At 43.2% G+C, this 27,179-nt stretch overlaps 1 protein-coding gene across 5 annotated transcripts in view; it reads left to right on the forward strand.

The window, feature by feature from the left end:
* The window catches only part of LOC135226475 (single-strand selective monofunctional uracil DNA glycosylase-like), a 183,968-nt gene that overhangs the window by 52,140 nt on the left and 104,649 nt on the right, over positions 1 to 27,179 (forward strand). For all 5 annotated transcript variants that reach the window (XM_064266081.1, XM_064266080.1, XM_064266084.1 and 2 more), the window contains exon 3: positions 21,446 to 21,565. In XM_064266081.1, the coding sequence (XP_064122151.1) occupies positions 21,446 to 21,565 (120 nt within the window). The remainder of the gene's footprint in view (positions 1 to 21,445; positions 21,566 to 27,179) is intronic.

The following is a 27,179-nucleotide window of genomic DNA, read 5'->3' on the forward strand; positions in this document are numbered from 1 at the left end:
TTTGGAGGACCTTTCTTTGACCCTAGACCTGATAAAGTCGTTGGGACTACTCGTGAACCTCGAGAAGTCACAGCTGATCCCCAGACAGAACTTAGTCTATCTGGGGATTCAGATGGATTCTCGGGGTTTTCGAGTATTCCTTCGCAAGAGAGAATCGTGAGAGGCTTGGAAAAAGTCTCTCTTCCTTCTTAGGGAAAGAACGAACTTCGGCGAGGGAATGGTTAAGCCTTCTAGGGACCCTTTCCTCGCTCGAACAGTTCTTTCCTCTAGGAAGGCTTCATCTTCGTCCTCTTCAGTTTTTCCTAAGGAGATCTTGGAATTGGAAGACGGGACTTCTCTCCGACAGTTTTCTCCTTCCAATAGAAATGAAACCACACCTGCAATGGTGGTTGTCCCCTCTAAAAGAGAACAAGGGAATTTCTCTGGAAGTTCCGAACCCAAGCCGAGTGTTTATATTCAGATGCATCGGAGAAGGGTTGGGAGCAACACTAGGACCGAGAGAAGTGTCAGGCACCTGGAAGGCAGCACAGGTGTCCTGGCACATAAATTGCAAAGAACTTCTGGCAGTACACTTGGCTCTAAAGTTCTTCGAACCTTTTGTGGCAAACAGTGTGGTCCAAGTGAATGTGGACAACACTACCGCCCTTTCCTACATTCGGAAGCAAGGAGGAACACACTCCTTGTTCCTATACGAAATAGCAAGAGATCTGCTACTTTGGACCTCCCAGAGGAACATCTCCCTCCTGACAAGATTTGTTCAAAGTACGAGAAACGTCAGGGTGGACAGACTGAGCAGGAGCCAAGCCCCCACCCAAAAAGGTCCTTCACACAGAATGGACCCTTCATTCAGAGGTGTGTCAGAGTCTTTGGGATCTTTGGGCACTCCTCATGTAGATCTGTTCGCCACATTCCTTTCCAAAAGGCTGGAAGTCTTTTGCTCAGTGGTGGAAGACCCAAGAGCTCTCGTGGTCGACGCCTTTCCTGCTAGACTGGTCTCATGTAGACATAGTACGCTTTTCCCTTTCAATCCTGGGGCAAGTGTTTTGAGAAAGTTTGTAGCGTCCAAACGGAACAAGAATGACCCTGATAGCCCGTTTTGGCCAGCACAAGATTGGTTTGCAGAGGTGCTGGAGTGGACAGTAGACTTCCCCAGATCCCTTCCAAGAAGGATGGATCTTCTCAGACAGCCACACTTCGAGAGGTTTCATCAAAACCTCCCCGCTCTCGCTCTGACTGCCTTTCGACTATCGAAAGACTTGTCAGAGCGAGGGGGTTTTCTCGCGAAGCTGCAAGCGCTATCGCTAGAGCCCGCAGAGCTTCCACTAGACGAGTCTATCAGTCTCCACTAGACGAGTCTATCAGTCTAAGTGGGAGTTTTTAGAAGTGGTGTAAGTCTAAGAAGTTGTCCTCCTCCAGTACCTCTATAACCGAATCGCTGATTTCCTTTGTTCCTGAGAGAGGACTCTCACTTATCTGTATCGACTATAAAAGGATACAGGAGCATGCTTTCGGCAGTCTTCAAAAACAGAGACCTAGAGATTGCTGATAATAAAGATCTGCACGACTTGATTAGATCGTTTGAAACAAAACAAATCTAAGGAACTAACTCCTCCCAGCTGGAACCTGGATGTAGTTCTCAAGTTCCTTTCGTCTGACAGATTCGAGCCTCCTCATTTAGCTTCGTTTAGGGATTTAATGAGGAAATGCTTGTTTCTCCTATCTTTGGCGACAGCCAAAAGAATTGGTGAACTTCACGCCCTTGAAGATGAAGTCGGCTTCAACAGAGACTCGGCCTTCTGCTCGTTTAGAACACTTTTTCTAGCGAAAAATGAAAACCCCTCGAATCCCTGGCCCAAGAGATTCGAGATTAAAGGCTTATCGAGTCTAGTGGGTAGAGAAACAGAAAGGTCTCTTTGCCCTGTAAGAGCCTTGAAGTTCTACTTACAAAGGAAGAAACAAATGGGAGGCTCTAGGCAAGGTCTTTGGTGTTTGATTAAGGACCCCACAAGAATCATGTCTAAGAATGCATTAGCTTTCTTCATAAGGAGCGTCATTACAGATGCTCACAAGTTCTGTCCTGACGACTCTTTTCCACTTTTAAGAGTAAAAGCTCATGAAGTTAGAGCAGTGGCGACGTCTCTCTCTTTTCAGAAGAATATGTCGCTAAAGAAAATCATTGATACGACATATTGGAGGTGCAATTCGGTATTTGCATCTCACTATCTTAAAGACGTTCGCGTGACCTACGAGAAATGTTTTTCTCTGGGGCCTCTCGTATCGGCGGATACGATACTGGGTACGGGAGCAAACACCAATCCTTAACTTTGTACATACCTTCTACTAGATATGTTCTAGATTTTCTGCTGACAAAGAGGGCTCGGTGCTGCACTGGCGGCCAGTCACTGTTGTTCAGTAAGGAACTCTTGTGATATCTTTTAGAGGAGTATTAAAATTTTTTTTTTTGAGAATTTTTGTATGAATGCGTATTAGTTTCGAGTTATGGTTGTTGTAATGAGTTCGGGGATAACTCAGAACAATTCTTTATACTAACATGGTGGTTAGGATCAGGTGGTCGGGATTGGTTGTGTGCTCCTTCATAAGGTGTGTTGTCATAGAAGTGGTCCAGTACCCATTGACAAAGTCCTTTCAGGCTCTGCCGAGTAAGCGGTTCATATACCCATCGACAGACCCACAAGAAATCTTAGCCATAGATCACATATCTCGCTAAAGTCTTGAGGTGATGCAGACTACCGGGCAACAGCCACGAAGTCTACCACCTATCAGGTAGGAACCAAGGTTTTTCTTTTATACCTACAACATATGTTGTTTACCTGTCTATTCCATTTTAGCTGTCTCTTACCCTCCACCAAAAGGTGCCAATCAGCTAAGTATATATCTGACAGGTAAGTTCATTGTATGAAAATGATATTGTTATAATACAATAAAGTTTCATACCTACTTACCTGGCAGATATATACGATTAATGGCCCACCCAGCCTCCCCGCAGGAGACAGGTGGAAGAGAGAAAATATGATAGAAAACGGGAATGGTTCCTAGTCCTGCCGCCCAGGGCAGGCAGGTAGATCACCTGACCTACCTGTAGCGAGTGGCGCGAAATTTGAATTTCTGTCGGGGACGACGGAGTCTTAGCTAAGTATATATCTGCCAGGTAAGTATGTATGAAACTTTATTGTATTATAACAATATCATTTTCATAATAAAATTAAATTTTATTTACGGTATATTTACTTACCTATGTATACTTACCAAATAATTACCGTACATCTTTGGAGCCCACCCTCTTCCCCTTGCATGGATTCTAGGCATAAAACAAATTGAGCTCTCTGCTAGTTTGTTTCGTACACGCTATCGATAGTAGAGCCACAATGCCAGTTTTGAGTTTTTAAGCTGCCATAGGTTAGGGAACCATAGCTTTGTAATTACTACTTGGTAAGTGTAAATAAAATCTAATTTTGTTATAAAAATGTCATTTTGCATGCAGTAATGTTAGTGTCAGTGAGTACTGTAAATTGTTTGCAATGTTATAGGTTATTGATTAAGCAAAGTAAGGTGCTGAATTTTCCACTTTTGAACTGCATAGTTTTTGAAAATGTAGTTATACAGTTTTTTCAAGTTGACATGTATATTCAAAATGCTTTTACAACATGTTAGGATTGGACTTTGCACCACAAGAATGAAACTGAGTTGTATACACTAAGGTAGGTTATTTATGGTTATTTAAAGTAGGTTACATATTTATGCTTGAGGGAATTAAAATCCAGTGTCATTATTGTAGTTAAAGGAAAATGATGCTTGGGAATTTTATGGGAAGGTGGTTGCTGGCTGCTAGATATCACAATTTTTTCTAGTAAACTGTATTTTTCCTAACTATACAAACTCTCAGTCCTTTTTATTAGGAATTACCCTCAGCGAAGCTGGAAACGGCCGCTAGACTTTTATAGCAAGGTAGTTCGGTAGTTGAACTACCATCTGGGTGGGAGGGTTCCTCCCACCTGGGGATACACATATCACTTTGCTTTTGGCTGCTGTTGAGTTTGGACACATATTGCATCGCTCTCTGCCTGACTGCCACTAGCTTACCTGTATATCTGCCTTTGTATTACAGTGGGATTGTTCCTTTTTGTGTGTGTGCTGTTTTTATGAATTGCAACATCCAAACCCATGAGGTTATTGAGCCGGCTTCTAAAACCTCCCTCCCCAAACGCGTGTGTCTAGGGCTGACCCTCATGTTCTCTGCACATCTTTAAGGGGCAGGATTGCAACCCAGAGTTAACTTGTGATGAGTGTATTTCATGGTCCTCTGTGCAATGGGTAAAGTCTCCATTACAGGGCAAACTTTCGCCTCTTGCTCCCTCATCCACGGAGGAGGCCTCCTCTTCGTCCTCCTTGCCTGATTCGTCGAGCGAAGAGGATGGAGGAGAGGCAGAGATACTTGATACCTTCGGTACAGAGGTCTTGATTCACTCCGAGGGAGCTGTGTTTCCCTCAGGGTGAAACCTAGCCTCCCCCAATAATGTCATGGTTCCTTCTTCAGGTCTGACGGAGGAGCCGCCCCTGCACCTCTTAGCGGCGTGGTGTTCTCTAGTCAAGTGAGAACTCGTCATTACAGGTCTTGCTGACGCACCTGGTTGTCCCTGTCGCGACTCACGTAGCGGAGACACCCACTACCACCTCAGTCACCACTACAGCATTTGCGAAAGTTCTGCATCTGGTATAGTACTGTCATCATCCAACTACTGCAACACCCTTGGTGGTTACAGGCACTGCAGTGACCCTCCCGACACCTTGGACTGTGGCGTCTCCCCCTCCAGGATTCGTGACGCTGCTGACCATCATCACTGTGTCTGATGTTCTGGAGAGACCAGTTGATCATGCCGAGGTACCGATTAGCTTGGAGTCTCAAAGAGCTCAGCAGCCGATACCTACCCCTGTGACCGCTCCTATTCTTATGGCCCAAGTGCCTACTGTTCCAGTGCTGCAGCCACCAACCTGGATGAAGGACTTTACGAACATCCTGAAGAAGGTAGTGCAGAAGTCAAAGAAAAGGTCTCATAAAAGGTCGCCATCATCATCTCCTTCCTTGTCGTCAGCTCCTGCCTCACCCCTTCCGCTGTCTAAGGGCCCCTGGCCTAAGAAGAGGAAAGGCCTCCCCTCCTTCCAAGAAGTCTCAACATGAGTCTTCCTGGGAGCTGCCTCCCTCTTCGAAGGAAGCAGAGGGTTCCCTCATTTCTTTACTTCCAGTTTTTTAGCTTTTAAGGTTAGCAATGTATTTCTTTAATTGTTTTCCATATTGACATGGGAAAAATAGGTTTTGTCATACAATCAACTTACCCGTCAGATATATACATAGCTAAGACTCCGTCGTCCCCGCACAGAAATTCAAATTTCGCGCCACTCGCTACAGGTAGGTCAGGTGATCTACCGGCCTGCCCTGGGTGGCAGGACTAGGAACCATCCCCGTTTTCTATCATATTTTTCTCTGTCGCCGGTGGTATCAACATTGTTGTTATTACCTCCTGACTTGGATTCTTTTTTTTTCAACATTTGATCAACGTTTTTTCGACTTTTGGTGACGTATTTGGATCGTGTTTTGGCATTCGCTACTGTGGACTGTTTTTGGAATAACTCTTTTGGATTTTTCTCAGGATGTCTGATTCTAATGTGAGTGTGAGAATGTGTGTGAATGTAGGCTGCAGGGGTGATAACGAAAGCTTCGGTTGATCCTCACACTGTATGCCGTAAATGTAGGGGAGTGCATGTTCTGCATTAACACTTGTAAGGAATGCGAGAGTTTGAATGCAGAAGAATGGAAGACTTTGACTTCTTATTTGAAGAAGTTAGAGAGGGATAGAGTTTAGAAGACTGAAAGGTGGGGAATTCAAGGCCTATTGAGCCTTTAATTGGTAATTCTAACCCTACTTCTGGAGAATCTCCCTATAAATCTAATTCTCGAGTGGTCTTTTCGGATTCGGCTCGGAAATCGCCAATCTGAAAGCGACGATTCGAGACATGAAGTCCAAGATGGCGGGGACTCGAAAGGTAAGGCTAGTGATAGTGAAAATTTTAGTGAAGTGAGCCCTATCAGTGTTGTGGAGGGGGCGTTGATCGTCCCTGCGGCGCTCCCAGGCCTAGACCTCCTTCCAAGCTCACATGCCAGAGGAGAAGGAAAAGTCGAAAGCCTTAAGGAGGTCGGAGGGAATCCCCAACGGTCAGACGTCCCTTCCAGCTAGCTTGCTTCATGGCAGCCAGCTCAAGGACGCTTAAGGAAAAGCGTCCTTCGCGAGTGTTTCTCGTCCTCTCCCTCTCCCTCACCTAAACGAGGGTGGAAGGAGTCGACCTTATCGAGACCGCTGAAGCGTCATATGAAGCAAGATATCGACTCGAGCCCGGAGCGCTTCTCTGATGACGCCCCGTCTGCTATCAAGAAGGCGAAGGTGGCGTCAACGTCACCTGACGCTTATGAGGAAGTACCTTATCATGCTGCTTCCCCTAGTGATGACGAAGGGCGCCAGGCGCTAGACGTAGGAGAAGCGTCAAGGAAGATCATTATGGCGGTGCAAGAACAACTTTCATCTCTTGTGGGAGTTTTAGCGCCCCGTCGGAAGGACGTGACGCTTCCTATTAAGAAGTCTCGTCCTCTCGCTCCTGCTCGGAAGACGTCTTTTAGAAGTGAAGCGTCAAATCAAGAGGATCGTAGACGTGACGCTCCGTCAAAGATTGTGACGCCGAGTAGGAAGCCCTTAGAAAGCGAAGCGTCTTCCAGACGCCAAGCGTCATCTAAACGTCAACAAGAGACGTCATACATGACGCTCGGAGAGCGGGAAGCGTCATACATGACGTCTTCTAAAGCGCGAGAGAAGCCGCAGGTTGTGACTCCTTCCAAGTCGATCAGAACGGGAAAAAGGAAAGACTTTCATTCCCTTAGCCCCTCTCCGATCAGGAGTTTGTCTCCCCCAGAAGAAGAAAGTTCTGAAAGGAGAGCAGAAACTCAGGATTTTCACGAGTTCGAACGAAACTCGGAGGATGAAGATCTTGGAAGAGAGGGCTTGTCAAACTATAAGGTTTTGACTACCATGCTTCTGGAGGAATACGGAGACGAGTTGACTCCGGCTGCTCCTCCTTCTCCGCGCTCGCTCTTTTCGAGTGCGAAGACGAAGAAGACTTCGTCTTTTCTGAAGATGAAGCCCACCATCTCGATGAAGCGGGCTTTGCACGCCTTAGACGCCTGGATGAAGTCGAAGAAAGACTTAACCAGGACAGTATTTTGCATGCCTCCAGCAAGGTTAGCTGGGAAAGAGGCATATGGTACAAGACGGGGGAGGATATGGGGTATCGCTCTCCTTCGACTACAGAGGCAGACTTTTCGACGTTAGTTGACGCTTCAAGGCGTCCTAGTCTTAATTCTGCCCGCATTACTTGGAGTATTTCGGAACTGGATCATCTCCTCAAGGGACTGTTCCATGTATTGGAAGTATTCAACTTCTTAGATTGGTCCCTTGGTGATGTCCAAGAAAGCTCACGATTCGCAGGGAATCGAACCTGAAGCCTGCTATGCATTTTGTCATGCAGACAAAGCAGTACAGATGGATCTTTGGAAGTCTCTGCATTATTTGGAGCAGGTCTTTTGAAGAAAAGGACAGTATATGGCGCCTTCTTAACAAAGGCAGTCTCGCATGCGCAGAGGGCAGCTCTGCTATATGCACCTCTTTCGGACTTTTTGTTTCCTTCTAAGTTAGTGAAGGACGTAGCACACTCTTTAACTGAGAAGGCGACACAGGATCTTCTGACGCAGTCTGCTAGGAAGAAGAAACCTGCTTTAGTGTCGGACAAGAAAGAACCTAGCACTTCTAGGCAGCCCTTTCGAGGGGGTCCGATCTCCAGACCTCCCGCAAGTAGGAAGGCTCCAGAGAGAAGAGGTAGGTCCGCCTTTCGTCCCTTTAAAAAGGGCAAATGAAACATTTCTCCTCCAAACACCAGTAGGTGCCAGACTCCTGGAATTCGTGGAAGCCTGGACACTGATAGACGCGGACGCGTTCTTCACTAAAGATCATAAGGAAGGGATATCGTATCCCTTTCCTGAATACTCCGCCCCTAACGTCTATACCGAGGGAACTGTCAGCCAAGTACAAGGATCCTGTGCTGAGGGATACTCTTCGATCAATGGTGGAACAAATGTGGGACAAGAGTGCAGTAGAACTGGTACTGGATCAAAACTCCCCGGGGTTTTACAATCGCCTTTTTCTAGTGGCGAAAGCCTCGGGAGGCTGGAGACCAGTACTAGACGTCAGCGCTCTGAACAAATTTGTTCAGAAGGAGAAGTTCTCCATGGAGACTTCCGCTTCAGTCCTAGCGTCATTACGACAAGGAGATTGGATGGTGTCTCTAGATCTCCAAGACGCCTACTTTCACGTCCCGATCCACCCTTCATCGAAGAAGTACCTCCGTTTCATGACGGGGGGAAGGATCTTTCAGTTCAGAGCCTTGTGTTTCGGCCTGTCCACAGCTCCTCAGGTCTTCACAAGCCTGATGAGGAATGTGGCGAGATTTCTGCATCTCAAAGGAGTGAATGTCTCGATGTACCTAGACGACTGGCTCATCAGGGCCAGATCGGAGAGACAGTGTTTGGAGGACCTAAAGTTAACACTACAATTGACCAAGGCGTTGGGATTGCTTGTGAACCTCGAGAAGTCTCAGATGACCCCCAGACAAGACCTAGTCTATCTGGGGATTCGGATGGATTCTCGGGGTTTTCGAGTTTTTCCTTCGCAAGAGAGAACAGAAAAAGGTTTGAGAATAATCTCTCGCTTCTTAGAGAAACAGCAAACGTCAGCGAGGGAATGGTTGAGCCTTCTGGGACGCTTTCCTCGCTGGAACAATTCTTCCCTCTCGGAAGACTGCATATCCGTCCACTTCAATTCTTCCTCAAGAAGTCTTGGAGCTGGAAAAACGGACAACTGTCGGACGTTTTCCCCATTCCAATGGAGGTAAAGGCACACCTACAGTGGTGGTTGCGGCCTCTGGAAGAGAACAAAGGGGTCTCTCTAAGTTCAAAGAACCCAGACCTAGTGTTGTTCTCCGACGCGTCGGAGACGGGTTGGGGAGCGACATTAGGCTCGGAGGAAGTGTCAGGCACCTGGGAACCAGCACAGGTGTCCTGGCACATAAATTGCAAAGAGCTCTTCGCCGTTCACCTGGCTTTGAAGAGTCTAGAACCTCTGGTAGAGACAAGGTAGTACAAGTAAACGTGGACAAACACCACCGCACTTGCTACATTCGAAAACAGGGAGGGGACTCACTCCTCGTTCCTTTACGAACTCACGAGGGGATTATTTACTTTGGACGTCTCACAGGAACATCTCCCTGTTGACAAGGTTCGTACAGGGAGTAAGGAATGTGAGGGCGGACAGGCTCAGCAGGAGGAACCAGGTCCTTCATACAGAATGGACTCTGAACGAGGAAGTATGTCGCGATCTCTGGTCTCTGTGGGGAACTCCCTCACGTGGATCTATTCGCAACATACATTTCAAAAAGGCTCCCAGTGTTTTGCTCGGTCGTGGAAGACCCAAGAGCAATTATGGTAGACGCCTTCCTGCTAAACTGGTCTCGAGTGGACGTGTACGCTTTTCCCCCATTCAAAATCCTGGGGTTAGTATTGAAAAAGTTTGTGGCGTCAAAAGAGACGAGGATGACTTTAATAGCCCCCTTTTGGCCGGCCCAGGAATGGTTCACGGAGGTGGTAGAGTGGATCGTAGACTTTCCAAGATCCCTACCAGGAAGGACGGATCTTCTCAAACAACCACACTTCAAGAGGTACCATCAAAACCTCCCCGCTCTCGCTCTGACTGCCTTTCGACTATCGAAAGACTTGTCAGAGCGAGAGGCTTTTCTCGCGAAGTGGCAAGCGCGATCGCGAGAGCTCGCAGAACCTCCACTTCGAAAGTATACCAGTCGAAGTGGGAGGTCTTTAGAAGGTGGTGTAGAGCCAAGAAGTTGTCCTCCTCCTCTACCTCTATAGCGGAAATTGCTGATTTCTTGCTATTCTTGAAAGTAAAATCGCATCTAGCTGTATCCACAATAAAGGGATACAGGAGTATGCTCTCGGCTGTGTTCAGGAACAGAGGTTTAGATCTGGCAAATAACAAAGATCTCCACGATCTCATAAGATCATTTTGAGACGTCAAAGTCTAAGGAGCCAGTACCTCCGAACTGGAACTTGGACGTAGTCCTCAAATACCTGTCTTCGGATAAATTTGAACCTCCTCATCAGGCCTCATTTAGAGACGTAACTAGAAAATGCCTATTTCTTTTATCGTTAGCAACGGCAAAAAGAATTAGTGAGTTACAAGCTCTGCAGGACAAAGTAGGATTCAAGGGAGACTCGGCGATTTGCTCGTTCAAGACTCTGTTTTTAGCGAAAAACGAGAATCCCACGAATCCCTGGCCTAGGTCATTCGAAATCAAAGGAATGTCTAGTCTCGTAGGCAGAGAAGCAGAGAGGTCTCTATGCCCTGTTAGAGCTCTGAAGTTCTATCTTCAGAGGAAGCGTCAGTTGGGAGGCTCTAGACAAGGTCTTTGGTGCGCGGTAAAGACCCACAAGACTGATGTCAAAGAACGCTCTAGCGTTCTTTGTAAGAAACGTCATTACGGACGCTCACAAGGTCTGTCCGGACGAACAATTACAACTTCTGAGGGTAAAAGCTCATGAAGTACGAGCGGTTGCGACGTCTCTCTCGTTTTATAAGAATATGTCGCTTAAAAACATATTAGATACGACATATTGGAGATGCAACTCGGTGTTTGCATCTCATTACTTGAAAGACGTGCGTGTGACGTATGAGAAGTGCTTTTCTCTAGGTCCTATCGTATCGGCAGATACGATTCTGGGTACAGGAGCCGACACCAATCCTTAATATGTATATACTGTTCTTCTGTTGGATATGGTCGAGAATCTCTTCGAACAATGGAGGATTCAGGCTCGCACGGGCGGCCGTCTATGTTGTTCATAAGAGAATTCTCGTCATATCCAATTAGTTGAGTATAATTTTTTTTTTTTTTGGAAAAATTAAAAATTATATGTGTGCGTAGTGTTTTTGAGTTACGGTTGTTGTGACGAGTTCGGGGATAACTCGTAACAATCCTTAGTTCTAACACATGGTTAGGATCAGGTGGTCGGGATTGGTTGTGTGCTCCTTCATAAGGTGTATTGTCATATAAGTGGATCAGCACCCATTGACAAAGTCCTTTTAGGCTCTGCTGAGTAAGTGGGTAAGACCCCATCGGCAGACCCACAAGAACTCTTGGCCATAGATCACATATCTCGCTAAAGTTTCTTGAGGTGATGCAGACTACTGGGCAAACACCCACCACGTCTACCACCTATCAGGTAGGAACCAAGGTTTTATTTATACCTACAACATATGTTGTTTACCTGTCTATTCCATATAGTAGCTGTCTCTACCCTCCACCGAAGGGTGCCAATCAGCTATGTATATATCTGACGGTAAGTTGATTGTATGAAAATGATATTGTTATGTTACAATAAAGTTTCATACATACTTACCTGCAGATATATACAATTAAAGGACCCACCCAGCCTCCCCGCAGGAGACAGGTGGAAGAGAGAAAATATGATAGAAAACGGGGATGGTTCCTAGTCCTGCCACCCAGGGCAGGCCGGTAGATCACCTGACCTACCTGTAGCGAGTGGCGCGAAATTTGAATTTCTGTCGGGGACGACGGAGTCTTAGCTATGTATATATCTGCCAGGTAAGTATGTATGAAACTTTATTGTAACATAACAATATCATTTTTCCTATGTCAAAACCTATTTTGTTATAGCATTGCCTTTTATTGTGAGCTTGAGTGGTCATTGAACTTGGTAACAATGTAATTAACTGGTGGAGATGGGGATGAATGGGGTAATACCTTTCATTTACTTCATGTCACCCATCTTTTATTTCAGCTATGGGATAGGGCAGACGTGCTTCACTTGCTGTCTACCCATGTGACCGTATGACAGTTGGATGAGTAGCTTGCTACCCTTTTTTTCTTTCTTTTTATTTAGTGTTTCCTTTTTAGTTGGCTTTTGCTTTTCTACAGAGAAAAAATAATCAACACATTCAAGGAGGATGCTGGCATCCTTGTGGGCACATCCTTATGTATTGGGGAAGATGTGCATGGGTTCTTTCTCCTGCAGGGAGTGTGCTGGTTGCCTTTCTCCAGAGTGGGAAAAGTTTTGGCAGGCAGAGGAAAGACAAGAAGTGTTTGCTGGCTTTTTTGGTGGAAATCCCTCTGATGACACTACTGAACCCTTCATCCATCCCTATTCCACTCCTAGTTAGTGCTACCCCTTCTAGGAGGGATGTTACTGGGATACAGTTTGCTCATGTCCTCGCCTATGAGGAATTAGTGGTTTTTGGAGTTGCTCCATCAGCAGCTGCCTTGCCCTTGTATTTAGACTGAAGTTCCAGGTACCAGGAAGACATTGTTAGAATACTTGCAGAAAATATGGTGTACACTTAACTTCCATGATAGTCGGTCTTTCGTGGTGTTCCCAGACAACCTGGCAGAGGAGAATTTGTTATCTGAGCCTTCTTTCCTTGTTGTGTATGCTTCTACTGCATCTACAGTTGTGTCTGCAGTGGCCCTGGCTTCTTCATTTGCTGCAAATAAAGGGGATCCTCCTGTTGCAGTACATAGTTCATCCAAGGGCAGATTCTCCTGTTACTGCTTCATTGTCATTGGTTCCGGCCTCAACCATCCCGTGTGGGAGGCAAGTGACTTACAAGAACAAAAGGAAGATGCAGTCTTGTTCTTCCTCTTTGTCTTCATCCCCCTCCTCGTCCCTGGATATGCTTCCAGTGTGTAGATGTTGTGGCGGGATCACAAGCTAAAAAAAAACAAGATGCAAAACCCCCCCCCCCCCCCCCCCCCCCCCCCCCCCCCCACCCCCCCCCCCCCCCCCCCCCCCCCACATTAACCTAAACGATCCACCTGCCAAAATCCACCCTCAGTCACACTTTCTTCTTTACACAACAAATACAAGCAGGACAATTGACCTACACCTATACAAAAACAAAAACAACACAAAACACGTACTTACCAACACTCCAGATACTCCGGGCTATCCTGTGCTGTCCATTGGTTGAGGTCACAGAAATACCAACAACAATACAAAAAATCACATATAACAACAAAACACAACAAAAGACCACTGCACAAACAACACAACAGCACAGGCACAACAACTCTAAGCAAAAAAAAAAAAAAAAAAACACTAACTTAGCAGCAACTATACAACAACAAAACAAAACACAAAACTCAACCAATCTCCAATGCTTCCAAATAACTGTCCGACACTACTAACATCACCAGTACTGACTAAAGACTCGCTTAAGACTGACTCAAAAACTCTCACTCAAAACACAGACCTCCAACAGCAAACAGCCCAGAACCTATCAACAACCAATTCAGCCATTAACCATTCATACAGCAATTACACCCTCTCTCTCTCTCTCTCTCTCTCTCTCTCTCTCTCTCTCTCTCTCTTCTCTCTCTCATCTCTCTCTCTCTCTCTCTCTCTCTCTCTCTCTCTCACACAGACGTTGTCAAATGGAACTTCATAACTCCTCCATATTTCCTCCCCTGTTACATTTGACGTCTCCTTTCACTCACAACACCCACACTAAATAGCCTTCCGCAACACCCACGGATGCTCAGATGCAGGTCCCCTGGATCTTGTTTGAGGAACCTCATACACACTCTCAGTTACACCGCCATCAACTTCTCCCAGATCACTTCCAGTCAGACAACCATCATTATCTCCCTCATTACCATCCCCCCAAATCCCATTCACTATCTCATCTACCCCCTCTAACTCTTGTCCGAACATCTCTCGTAACTCTGCCACCAAATCACTTACCTCATTTACACTCTTGCCAAACTCCCGAAGAGACTCATTCATACTGCCAACTACATCCTCACTACCTGATTCCCTTCCCGGTGAAACTTCACTAAACCCTGACAATTCAAACCCACACACGCTATATGTATCATTCCTCCCTTCAAAGTCATCTGTATTACACTGCGTAGCCTTATCCACCATTTTTACCCTAACACTAACCCCTCTATCATGCAGCTCACGTTTCTCCCTTTCATTCCCTTTCCTTACCTTTTTCCGCTTCCTTCCATACTCAACCAACACCAACTGCCGATCTTCCAGACCCATTTGCTCACTGACACTCGGCTCACATTTATTCACCCTCAACCACTCACTCATCGCATTCTCCCGAACATACTGTCGCATACTAGAGGACCCACCCAACTGAATCCCCTTAACACCTAGTTTCCCGAACTCCCAGCCTGACTCATCCTCTTTCGCCTACACACACTCGCCACGTGACCTTCCATTCCACATTCAACACATTTCGGACGCTGTTCTTTACACATCCTAGCATAATGCCCATTCTTCCCGCAGTTGCCGCAAACTATGTTCATACGAGTACCCCGACATCCACTAGCTATATGCCCTACCTGTCCACACCTATAACATTTAATATCCCTATCTTTCTTACACTCACTCACCAAATGCCCTGTTTGCCCACACCCGAAGCACGCTCCTAACGCCCATCGACATTCATTCTTCCTGTGTCCTGGCTTACCACATCTATAACACTGATCTCGCTTACGACTAACTGACCCTACTCTCCCAACACTCGCACTCCTATCTCTTTTAGGGCTAACTACACTCACATTACTTGCCCTAACACTCCTATGTACCACTCGCTCTGCCATTCGCCTCGGCCCTTCCAAAACTGCCTCTCTATAGCTTTTAAACTCTGGTACAACCTCAGCTACTTCAGTCCTAACACTAACACTTCTACTCTCTTTCATACACCTATCTAACTCGTAATCCTCTACTATTTCTAAAATGTCGTTCCATGTTAACCTTTCATTTGTCCATTGCATTTTCTCCTTACGTTTCAGATTTAGAAACTCATATACACTCTCTGGTACAGTCGCCAACAACTTTCGCACTAACTCCTTACACTCATTTATCCCTTCGTCCCCAAACTTTTTCCTAGCCAATGTTTCTAACCTACAGACATACATCGACAACGACTCACCAACATTCATTCTTGCCTCCTCAAAATCTTGCTTCCTCCTATATCTAACGCTACTCTTTATCCTCTTTGTCTGTTCTACAATCCTAGCTTTTACACTCTCATACGGCACATTCCCTACACTCATAATTACCCTATACATATTCAACAAAAATCCTGTCAAAAAGTTACCTAACTCTCTTGCCCAGACTCTCTTGTTATCCCCATACTTTGCCTCACAATACCTCTCATATTCCTCAAAAAAGTCCCTTATGTCCCTACTACCATATTCCTCGTATTGTGCACATCGGGGTACCTCTCTCATATACACAGCCTTTCGTACTTCCCGCTCACTCTCACTCTCACTTTCGCTACTGCCATTCTGACCCATCTTTCCCTCTTCCGAATACAGCGAATCCACTTCCATACTCATGTCCATACCCCTGACTACGCTCTTCTTACCCTTCTTTCTACTTACCTGTTTCCACTCACCGCTATCCAAATCACCCTCAGCCCTTTCCCCAATGTATTCTGACCTAGTCTCATCCTGTCCATCACTTACTAACCTTCTTTCCCTTAGTCTTCTTCTTTTCCTCAGCCACTTTCTTATTCTTGTCCTCAGGTTTATCCTTATCCTGTGTCTTCCCCTTCTTTCCCTTACCTATCACAACCGAATCACCTTCTTCACTCGTACACTCATCCATTCGCTCTTTTGCTTCCTTTACCACTCCTGGCCCGTCACAAGACCCAGTAGGCCTACCTCCTACAGCTCCCTCTCCCAAGAATCCCTTCATCATTTCCTGCATCATCTCTTGCACTGCATTCATCATTACCCCAAATTTTTCGTCCATTTTCTCAACCATTCTCTCTTCCGCTCCTTTCACCTCTTCTTTCATTTCCACTTTCGCACTCCTTAGCATTCCTCTCATTTCCTCTAACTCGCACTTCAGCTCCTCACACTCTACCCTCAACCTCTCATTCTCCACTTCCAACCTTCCCTTAGCTTCCCTCGCCAACTGTAACTCCTCCTTCAGCCTCTCTATCTCCTTCAACCCTTCCATCCTCACTTTCTTTACCAATCATACAACTCGCTATCCCAACTGCCCTGCAGCTTACGCACCAACAGTCCCTGTTCGGGCGCCAAAAAATAATGTGGCGGGATCACAAGCTAAAAAAAAACAAGTGCAAAATCCCCCCCCCACATTAACCTAAACGATCCACCTGCCAAAATCCACCCTCAGTCACACTTTCTTCTTTACACAACAAATACAAGCAGGACAATTGACCTACACCTATACAAAAACAAAAACAACACAAAACACGTACTTACCAACACTCCAGATACTCCGGGCTATCCTGTGCTGTCCATTGGTTGAGGTCACAGAAATACCAACAACAATATAAAAAATCACATATAACAACAAAACACAACAAAAGACCACTGCACAAACAACACAACAGCACAGGCACAACAACTCTAAGCAAAAAAAAAAAAAAAAAAAAACACTAACAGCAGCAAAACTACAAAACAAAACAAAACAAAACACAAAAACTCAACCAATCTCCAATGCTTCCCAAATAACTTGTCCGACACTACTAACATCACCAGTACTGACTAAAGACTCGCTTAAGACTGACTCAAAAACTCTCACTCAAAACACAGACCTCCAACAGCAAACAGCCCAGAACCTATCAACAACCAATTCAGCCATTAACCATCCATACAGCAAATTACAAACCCTGCTCTCTCTCTCTCTCTCTCTCTCTCTCTCTCTCTCTCTCTCTCTCTCTCTCTCTCTCTCTCGTCTCTCCCATCTCTCTCTTAGTCAAGTTCAAGGACTTGACTAAGAAATCTAGACTGATGTCTTGCATGCTTTACCCTCTTGGAGGAAAAAGCCCTCAGGCAGGGCTAGTGTCACCACTCTTTCCCAATTAGATGAGAAGTATTCTCTTGCCTTGACCTCCCCTGAGCTCTCATGCCTACATATGGATGAATTTGTACATCTTGCTCGCTGTGCCCGTGTGTGGCCTGGTGATCCTGTGAAGTCGTGGCTCAAGGCAAACCCTCCCCATTCCTCTAAAGACACACAGGGAGGGACACATGCAACCCATATACTAAGTGTTCGTAGTCCCCAAACCATGTGTGCTGTAGCAGCAGGGTAGGTTCTCCCACCTTCCCTTTTGGGGCACACAGGCGATGGCCAACACTACCTTCTTGCTTACTGCATGCTCATTCTAGAGACTACCGGCAGACCAAGTGCTCATGCCTTAGGGAAGGTTCTCTTAATTTCTTCCACCCCTTGTGTGTGAGGCTTGTGGGAGTGGTGGTGGTGGTGGTGGTGGGGGTGTGTGTGTGTGTGTGTGTGTGCACTTTTATCTCCTCTCTCTTTGTTAGCTTGTTGGTGGGGAACAGCAAGGTCTGAGTCCCAACTCACATTGCTTCTCTGGCAAGAGGTTCATCTGTTTTGTCATGAGATCAGTAACAAGCAAGGGAGAAGAGATCTGGCACACCATCCCCTCTGCCTAAAGAGGGAGCAGCAAGGGATTTGGTGAATCCCGAGGGCCCCTTTCCTTTAGAGCTCCTTTAGACACAGCTCCTTTAGTCAGAGCCAGAGAAGCACTTTGAAGATTATCATGCTCATTTGCGAGTGTAACATCTATGAGGAAGCAACCTTGTCTTTATATGCACTGACAGCCTAGTCAGAGAGGTTTCTTAGGGATCTCCCCTGAGATGCAACTTTTGGTCAGGTTACTTTGGTCACTGGCAACTTGGATGAGGTGAGTTCCCTTATTTGTAGGTTGGGTAGTTCCCTCACCTCCAGTAAATCAAGCAAGCTCCTTCTCTCACTGCTCTCACATCAGAGGAGATACTAAATGTCAGACAGCATGGGGGCTACTCCCATGCAGTTGGACTTGTCAGTTTGCATACCAACAAAAATCCTCCCCTTTGAGAGATTCCATCATGTGGGTCATTAGTGCTCTGCTTCAGAAGAATATGTCATTAAGTCCATTAGACTTCACTGTCACAGGTATCTTGTCTCACAGTGAGAGAATGATTTTCTGGAGTTTGCTGGTGTTTTGGAGTTAAGGTTCTTATCTTTATGCTACACCAGTGCTCCAACCAGTGGCAAATCTCATTCTTCAAAGGAGGGACATGGTTGCCCCTCTTTTTTTCTGTCAGGTTTCTTATGAGCTTAGCTTCTTGCTGAGGAAAACATTGTTTGGCTCATCTCTGCTTGTCCCCCTGGATGTTCACCTTGGTGTCATTGTGGGCCCATTTGAGATACATTCACTTGCTGTAATACCTGGGTGATTGGTTAGTTTTTGCATCCTCCAAGGAGTGACTTCTTCAGGGCAGAGATTGCCTTCTTGAATTTTGCCACAAGTTGGGAATCTTGGTCAAATAAAAGAAGTCTGATTTCATTCCCAAGTAGTGGACAAAGTTCTTGGGCAAGCAAATAGATTTAGCAACAGTGACAGCCTTTATAATAGGCTCTCGGGTGAGCAAGCTCAGGGAAGTAGTGCCACAGTTTCTGACTAAGCAGCTCAGCTTTGGCAGGTGGTTCTAGGTCAGTTGTCATTGTTGGAGAAACTTGTGCCTTATGTGTGGAGACACCTACACTTGCTTCAGTGGCAAGCAAAGCTCAGTTGATCAGCTCATTGAGATACCCCTTCTCAATTCACGCCTGAGTGGAGACATCAGGGAGGATCTAGCAGGTGGCTGGATGACAGAAACCTCTTACAGAGGGTTCAGCTGAACTCCCTCTTTTGGAAATGCTTCTGTTCAAAGACACTTTCAGAGGGTTGTGGCACACTGGAGGACCATTCGTTATTGGTGTGCGGTTGAAGGAAACACCTCATCTGTATATCAGTATTTGGGAAATGCATGTGGCATGGTTAGCTTTGCAGGCATTTCAGGAAGGGTTAAGAGGATACTTGGTGGTGTTGATAAATCGCACCACAAGCATAGATACATGAGTAAGGGGTAGGGTAAGCCATCGAGTTCTCTGACTGGCACATTCCTGGTAGGAGGGTTGTTCTGGGAGATCAGCTCAGTTGTCAGGGTCAGGTGTTGGGGACAGAGTGGTCCCTACACCTTCAAGCAGCTGAAAGGCTGTTTGAGCTTTGGGATCCCCAATGCCCAATCTCTTAATATCCAGGCTGTACAGAAAGCTTGCTTTCCTTTTGTTTTCCAATCCTAGACCCTTTGATGGTGATGAAAGATGCATTCCAACACACCTTGGACAACTTGGATGTGTATATATTCCCAACTTTTGGCCTTCTACCAGGGTGACCAACAGAGTGTTCATCTCCATAGGTCTTCAGATGACTGATGGCTCCTCGTTGGCTGTAAACCAAGTAGTATTCCCATCGCCTAATACTTTTGGTAAAAGCACCCAGGGAACTACCCCTCGGCCCCACAATTCTTTGTCAACCACATGTTTGCTGGTACCAACAGACAGTTCACTACTTCCTGTACCTTCACATGCAGAGGTTATGAGGGCTGTAAGGGAGATGTTGGGTATCTCAGTTGTTCATCAGTGAACATGTACAAAGGGAAGTGGGCCATCTTCTGTTTTTGGAGTCATAGAAAGGGTATCTCTCTTGTCAGAGCATTTGGTCAGCAAATCACAGACTTCCTCATCTTTCATCACTGAGAAAAGGTCTTCTTAGTTTCTGTGATAAAATGGTATTGTTCTGCCTTCGTGCAGGTCTGGATCTCGAACCATGCTATCGAGAAACTTTGAACAGTCTTTGCCTACTCAGGAACTCCAGTCACCCAAGTTGGACATCTCTCTTGTACTTTGGAACCTTATCAGGGCACCCTTTGAGCCCCTGTCATGTGCTGTCATGTGCTTCAGATAGAGATCTCATGCTCAAGACTTTTTGTTTTTGCTTTGACCTGAGTTTGTAGCAAAATCTGAGGGCTGTTTGTTCCAGTTGAGTGGTTCAAGGGTTTCTTGATCCTCTGCCTCAAAGATTTCATTGGTGGTGTCCTAGATGAATTGTTTCTTTGCACAGTTCATGCTTTGATGTATGTACTATTTTAAAAGGATTTGCTCTCAGAGGGCAGAGTGAAGAAGGCTTTTCATTAGTATAGGTAAGTGCAAGAAAGTTTTGTGGAACATCCTTTCTTTCTGAGTATATGAGGTGGTTAAGTGGGCTTATGTCTTGGAAGTGCAAGAAAGTTTTGTGGAACATCCTTTCTTTCTGAGTTTATGAGGTGGTTAAGTGGGCTTACGTCTTGGAACACCTTTTCTTTTTGGCTGTATGAATATGAATTGATCAAATGAGCTTATTACCCATAGAGAAGGAGACTGTGTGAGAGCATACGTTGGTCATTGGGCTGTCTCTCACTTTTCTTAAGAACTTTTAAGTAGTTCAAGCAATGAGGGCAGGTGTCTGGTGTACACAGACTACCTGTACTCGTTCTACCTGTGGGAAGTTTCCCACAAACGTCTGGATGCCCTCTACTTAGGACCTATGGTGGTTGCTTAAAAAGTTGTGTAAGCACCTAAGTTTCAGTCATATCATCTGAGTTTGCAAAGCCTAGTGTAAGTCTGGAGATGTGAATGTTGAGGGATTAGAATCTTCTTCCATCTTTACCCCTTCTCTCCATAGCAGCGTCTAGGTCAAAGTACCTGCTGGAGTTGTATGCAAGTCAGTACACATTGAGCATTAGTTATTAGAATGCCTCTCCTGTCCTTTTAACAAGGGGGAATGTGGTAGAGCATATTCCAGAACCATTTCTATACTTGGCAGTAGCCAGGATTAAACTGCTGCTGACATGTGACCCTCTACGGGGGATGTCATGGTTCTCCTTGCTTGAGTACCCTCCCATTATGCAGCATACTGTAGGGCCCTACTGCTCTGGTTCCCCATTTGACTAGACTATCAGGAAGTTACAGGAGTCATGACATTCCCTGCTTGCATGCACAACTATAAGTTGGGCACCTCCAGTGGAATCTGACTCCAGTCAGTTGCAGGGATGACCTCCCAAGTATGAGTAAGTCTAATATAAAAGGCAATGGCTTGTTATTTTTGTATGAACAAATAAGTTAAAAGTAATTTTTGTTTTTCCTAGTTATACAAACCAGAGCCTTGTATAAGTTGAACTCACCTAGACTGTCCCAATCTGTCCCTTTGGTCTGAAGAAAAAGTGAGTTGGCAACCTTGTTAATCAAGTTCAAGAACTGCTCCTGCTCGTGCTGAAGGATACTTCCACATAAAAGGCTGTGGTTTTTGTACCCAAGAACAATACAAATTACTTTTAAAATTTAGATTTTAAAATTTAGATTTTAAAGATTTATTTTACTTTACAGGTACCATTTGGACATGTTCAGTATACCAAAGAGTGGTTATGTTTAAAAGGAAATGTTACCAAGCCTAAAAAGGAACATCCTAAGCGACTGATTACAGGTCTTGAATGCACACGAAGTGAAGTAAGTGTCTAAAATGGTATAGTCATTTCCCAACAGCAGATAAGGTTTCTCTATTAAATTTTTTTTGTAATTAGATTTAAATCAAACCCCATATGATAGGAAAGTTGACAGAAAAATGTTTAAGATGGTGATTATGAGTTTTCTTGTTTATACATTTTCACTTAGTATTTCACAGCTGTTCTTCCATGTAAATAAAACAGGAGACAAAAGATTGCATAGCATTATGTAGAATCTGCTAGTCATTTTTACCAGATACAGGCAGTCCCCGGGTTACGACGGCTTCGGGTTACGACGTTCCAAGGTTACGACGCTTTTTCTTAAATATTCATTGAAAAATCCGCCCTGGGTTACGACATTTGTTCCGAGGTTACGACGCTGACGCTTCCGACGCTCCGAGTTAACGACGCTTTTAAAAAACGCATACTTCTATGATAAAAAATCCTTTATAGTTTAGCACAGTATATTAATAAAAATAAGTTTCTGGTTAGATTACAACAAAAATTTTGAGGTTATTATGATTTTTGACACTTTTTATGTCGTATTTTTCTAATTTTTTTAGTGACGCCTCATATGCGGAACTAGTTTCCGAATGAATGAATACTAGCTTGCGATGCGCAAAGTTTATAAAAGTCCAAAAGCGCAAATAATGAAAAAATTATTGCTTGCTTCCAGTAATAATAACAAAACTAAGTTTCTGGTTAGATTACAACGCAAATTCCAAGGTTACGATGGTTTTTTATGCTTTTTAATGATACCTCATACGCAGAACTAGTTTCTGAGCGGAGGGCGTATAAATTAATTTACGCTATTAAACTGTATGGTAACCATAGTCAAGGATAAGGAACGCATTCTCAAACAGTATACATATCCTTTAATACAAAACAGCAAAATATCATTGAAACATTATTTCACTTAAAGAATCCATTTATACTCTACTTAGACTTGGATATAAAAACCATAGTCTCTCTCTCTCTCTCTCTCTCTCTCTCTCTCTCTCTCTCTCTCTCTCTCCGAAAATAATCACTAATTAGTGTATTTTGATGTTTATTTTCATGACTAAATACATTTTTATATTACAAAAATGATTTACTAATTTTCAAATATTAATTTTGATTAATACTGTATTAGTAAGTTTAATAAGTTTAAATGATATCACATAATAAAAATAATAACTCTCTCTCTCTCTCTCTCTCTCTCTCTCTCTCTCTCTCTCTCTCTCTCTCTCTCTCTCTCTCTCTCTCCTCTCTACAAAGATGTATGTTTTTTTGTATGATGAAATAAATATTTTACTATGTTTTCAAATATTAATATTAATTTATACAGCAATAATATCAATTCATTAAAGAAAATACCATAGTGAATTAGTAAGATTTTAGCTTATATATTTAAAAAATTATGGAAGAATGAAGGAAATCCCAGTCTTCTTTCTCTAACCTTTCTCTAAACTCCAGGTACAAAAACTGTCAGATATATCAAGTTCTGTGACAGGAGGGAAGAGCTGCTGTGTTGCCATCAAGTGCTCCATGAAAATTTTCCCCTCCCCTCTCTCTCTCTCTCTCTCTCTCTCTCTCTCTCTCTCTCTCTCTCTCGTCTCTCTCTCTCTCTCGCTGTCATTTACTGAGGACTCGAGATTTTTAGGTACTACTTTGTACCTATTTGGTTTTTAATACTTTCAAATAATTAATAATAATAATAATAACTGTAATTACAAAATTCATATGTGATAGTATTTTAAAGAAATACAATACTAATCTCCTCCATGTCACCTTTTAATCAAGGTTAACTCTCTCTCTCTCTCTCTCCTCTCTCTCTCTCTCTCTCTCTCTCCTCTCTCTCTCTCTCTCTCTCTCTCTCTCTCTCTCTCTCTCTTTTTGCCACACAAGGGATAATAATGTGGTCATAGTGGAATCTCATCCCTCTCTTTTGTTGGAAGCGTTTATATAAAGTATTTTTTTGAGGGAGAACAGAGATAAACACACTCTCTCTCTCTCTTTACCGAGATGAAAGAATTTTTATGGTACTAGTATGTAAAATGTTTATTGATAATTTCAGTTATTTAATATAATAATAATAATAATAATAATAATAAAATAAAAACTGTAATTTACAAAATTCATAATGGTCGTATTTTTAAAGAGATGAAAATGACCTTTCCATTTTACTTGTAAGGATAATTCACTTTTTCTTACTGAGATGAGAGAATTTTTATATGGTAAAGATGCACGTGTTTTATTATATTTTCAAATAATAATAATATAATATAATAATATATCATAGAAGTAGTAATAGTACGATAACTAATTTCAAAAGAAAATTCTTCCCTTCGTCTTTTTTCTGTATCAATTTCCCTACCTCATAACTCCAGTGACACTCGAAAGCTGGGAAGTAACAATGCCATACAATGGTCAACGAATTTAATGGGTTTTATGTAATATCTCTCTCTCTCTCCCTCTCTCTCTCTCTCTCTCTATCTCTCTCTCTCTCTCTCTCTCTCTCTCTCCTCTCTCTATTCTCTCTTCTCTCTCTTGTATTTTAATGAAAAATATAAACAGTAATTACTGTATTTTGAATGAAAATATACAGTAATTTGTGAATACACAGTGTTGCACATGAAAAAAGTAAATTAGTGATAATTTAGAGATACGGCCCCTAAGAAAATTAAAATTGCAAATTAGTGGAAATTTTTCCCTGTGGACATGTTTTCAACACAAAGTCGTTCCAGCTTACGACGGGGGGGATTTTTTGGGTACGACGTGTCTTATGAACAAAACCTCTGTCCGTAAACCCGTGGGACTGCCTGTACATATGTAATGTAATAGCCTCATGCCGTCTTAACTTTTCAAATTCTTTGCTCTTTTTTTGGATATGCTTGTCACTACAAAGCCTTGAAAACCAACTTCAAAGAAATATGAAGAAATTATGATGTCTAGTAATGGGAAAACGAACCCGTGATACCATAATCGACAAGGTCACGTCGGGCAAGGTGACCTCATTGTGACATCATGATTTCTTCATATTTCGATCGAAGTTGGATCTCAAGGCTTTTGTAGTAACAAGTGTATCCAAAAAAGAACAAAAAATTTGAGAAGTTGAAGAGGGTATTGTGGCTATTACAATAACATAGCATTATATGTTTGTTTAATATTTATTTTTAAATTTTCCTCTCTTGAAATCTTTTCAAGATTTGGTTTTAAAAAATCATTTCACCTAGTCAGTTTTTTATGAGTCATCATCGCACCTATTTAGTTCCTCTGAGAATGAAGTTGTAACCTGTTAGACTTGTTTTTTTAAACCAAACTCTTATGTTTAGTAATTTTGTTTTTCGCTTAAAATTACTCTCAGGGTGCTAGTATAACAAGATTAGATCTTTCTTAATTTTGTGGTTGTTCCCCCACCCACATGGGATTTCACCATTGCCCTTCCACATATGGAGTATCCTTCAGTGCAATCTGGAGTAGCTGCTGAAACAAGGTAGTTAATGGGTCAAGATGGGGGAGAAGGGGGCCATCTTTTCACTTCTCCCTTATGCTTGTCACTTTTATTCTTTCTACAGCCACCATTGAGCCGCCATTGCTGCCTTTTCAAATATGCCATGTTGAATTTTTGAAATGAGTAGCTTGCTACTCATCATTACTTTTACTTATCCATTGCTCTTCCATAATGAGTATTTTTTATTTTGCTGTGTCTTCTGGTTCTGTTATTTTGAGACATGGAGAAAGAATGTGACCAGCGTACAGTGTGGTGGTTATGTTGATTGTGTAGAACCAGTTTGGCAGGATAAATCAAAGGCCAGACATAAAAAACTGACTTTATTTACCTCTGAGATACAACCAACAAGTGCCTACATCATTACATACCATAGTTAACATATTTCCTCTCTTTTTGAAGAAAACAAAGAAGTCCACTTCCAAAAGCAACAGGTATTATATGGCACAAAAAAAAATAAAAAATAAATTATCTATTTTACTTATAAAAATTTATTAAAGTTTTCAGGGATCCCACTCTCAAACACTTAAGCAATTCTCAAAGATTGACCCCCCTTTTTTTCTTAAAACATCAGCCAACTGTGTTTTTTTGAATCTATCCAAAATATCTTGACTCTCCATTCTGAACCAGTTCTTTGAGATACCCATGTCAATTCTCAATCTCTTTTCTGAAACATTTTTAACCGAGTACACATTCTTATAAAGTGAACGGTTTATCCACATAGAGTTCCACAGTAAGATTTTCTCATTCCATCATACAATATTTGCGACAGTTTTTCCAAGATAGTAAGCCATTATCTGGTGCCTCAGCAACTGCTAGTGTTTTCTGGTGCAAGAGTGATTTTTTACAACCCTTCTTATTTTCTTTGACCGACAGAATAAAGGACAACTATTTTCTTGTCACCCAGTAAAAAAATCACAAAGCCCCCAGCACTGCAAATCCATTTAGGAGATTGGCATAAAAAGCATCACTGTATGCAACCAACTTTAAACATAAAACTGGCTCCCATCCTGAAAGTACATACAGCTCTAAGTTTACAGGCTTCTCTAGATATTTGTTTGCCTCAATCAGATCTTTACTTAAGCGTTACTTATTTACCGCTAAGTTCCAGTACATCATATGACAGTCAGGTCTTGAATTATGCATAACCACCTAGTTGGCTTATTAGACTTTCTAAAATTCTCCTTTCTTCTTCAAAATTACACTCCGTATTCTTGTTTAATCTCTCTCAGCACTTACATTTATAGATTCAAGAGATTTACAGTAGTACTCGTTTTGATGAAGTGTGACACCGTGCTTATTCTGTACAATATCCAGGCCAGTGTATCTGAATATAGCATTACTTTGCTCCCTAAACCTGAAAATAATTTCTGATTTGTTGCAAGATAACTTTAAAATTTCTCGATTCCCTCCCCACAAGAAGAAATCATCTACTACATCAAAAAACATATCGCACAGGATCTTCATAATACCAATAGAATCGCTGCAGGGTCAGTTTTCACATGATTACATCCCATCAACAGAAAGTCTTCACTGAATATGACAAATTTTCTAGCAGCATCATAAGACCATATACATTTTTTACAATTTTCATATGACATTATCATCACAGCCAGCTTCAACAGGGGTGGAGTAAGATACACTTCATGCTCAAACTGTTCACTCTAGGAATGCAGCCTTAATATCAATTGAATTTACTGCCTATCTTGTGGAAGAAAATTTACTAAACAAAGGACCTCAACACTTCCTTGCTAACAGTGGGAGAATCTGACTGGATTTCTTCTTTTTCCTTTTCTAAAACCTCTGGCAGCTAGCCGTGCTTTAATTTTCTTTTTTCCCATCACTGCTCTCCTTTTCTGTCACCACCCCATCCTATTGACATGCTTTCTGACCCAAGTTAGGAATTCCTCATAAAACACCAAAATTCTTCTAGGTTTTTTAGTTCTTCTTTTTTGCTTATCAGTTCCTGACTTTCTGTGTTTTCACAAGCCCATTACAATTTCACTGGGATTCCTGCACTTCACCTTCTGAAACTGTACCTATTTGTCTAAATTTTTTGTTCCAGTCAATGGCTGTTATATGTCCATCTTTTATGTTCACTATTTCTCCAACTACTATTTTCCTGTAG

Source organism: Macrobrachium nipponense, chromosome 14 (assembly GCF_015104395.2).
Source record: "Macrobrachium nipponense isolate FS-2020 chromosome 14, ASM1510439v2, whole genome shotgun sequence".
Taxonomy (NCBI): Eukaryota; Metazoa; Arthropoda; class Malacostraca; order Decapoda; family Palaemonidae; genus Macrobrachium; species Macrobrachium nipponense.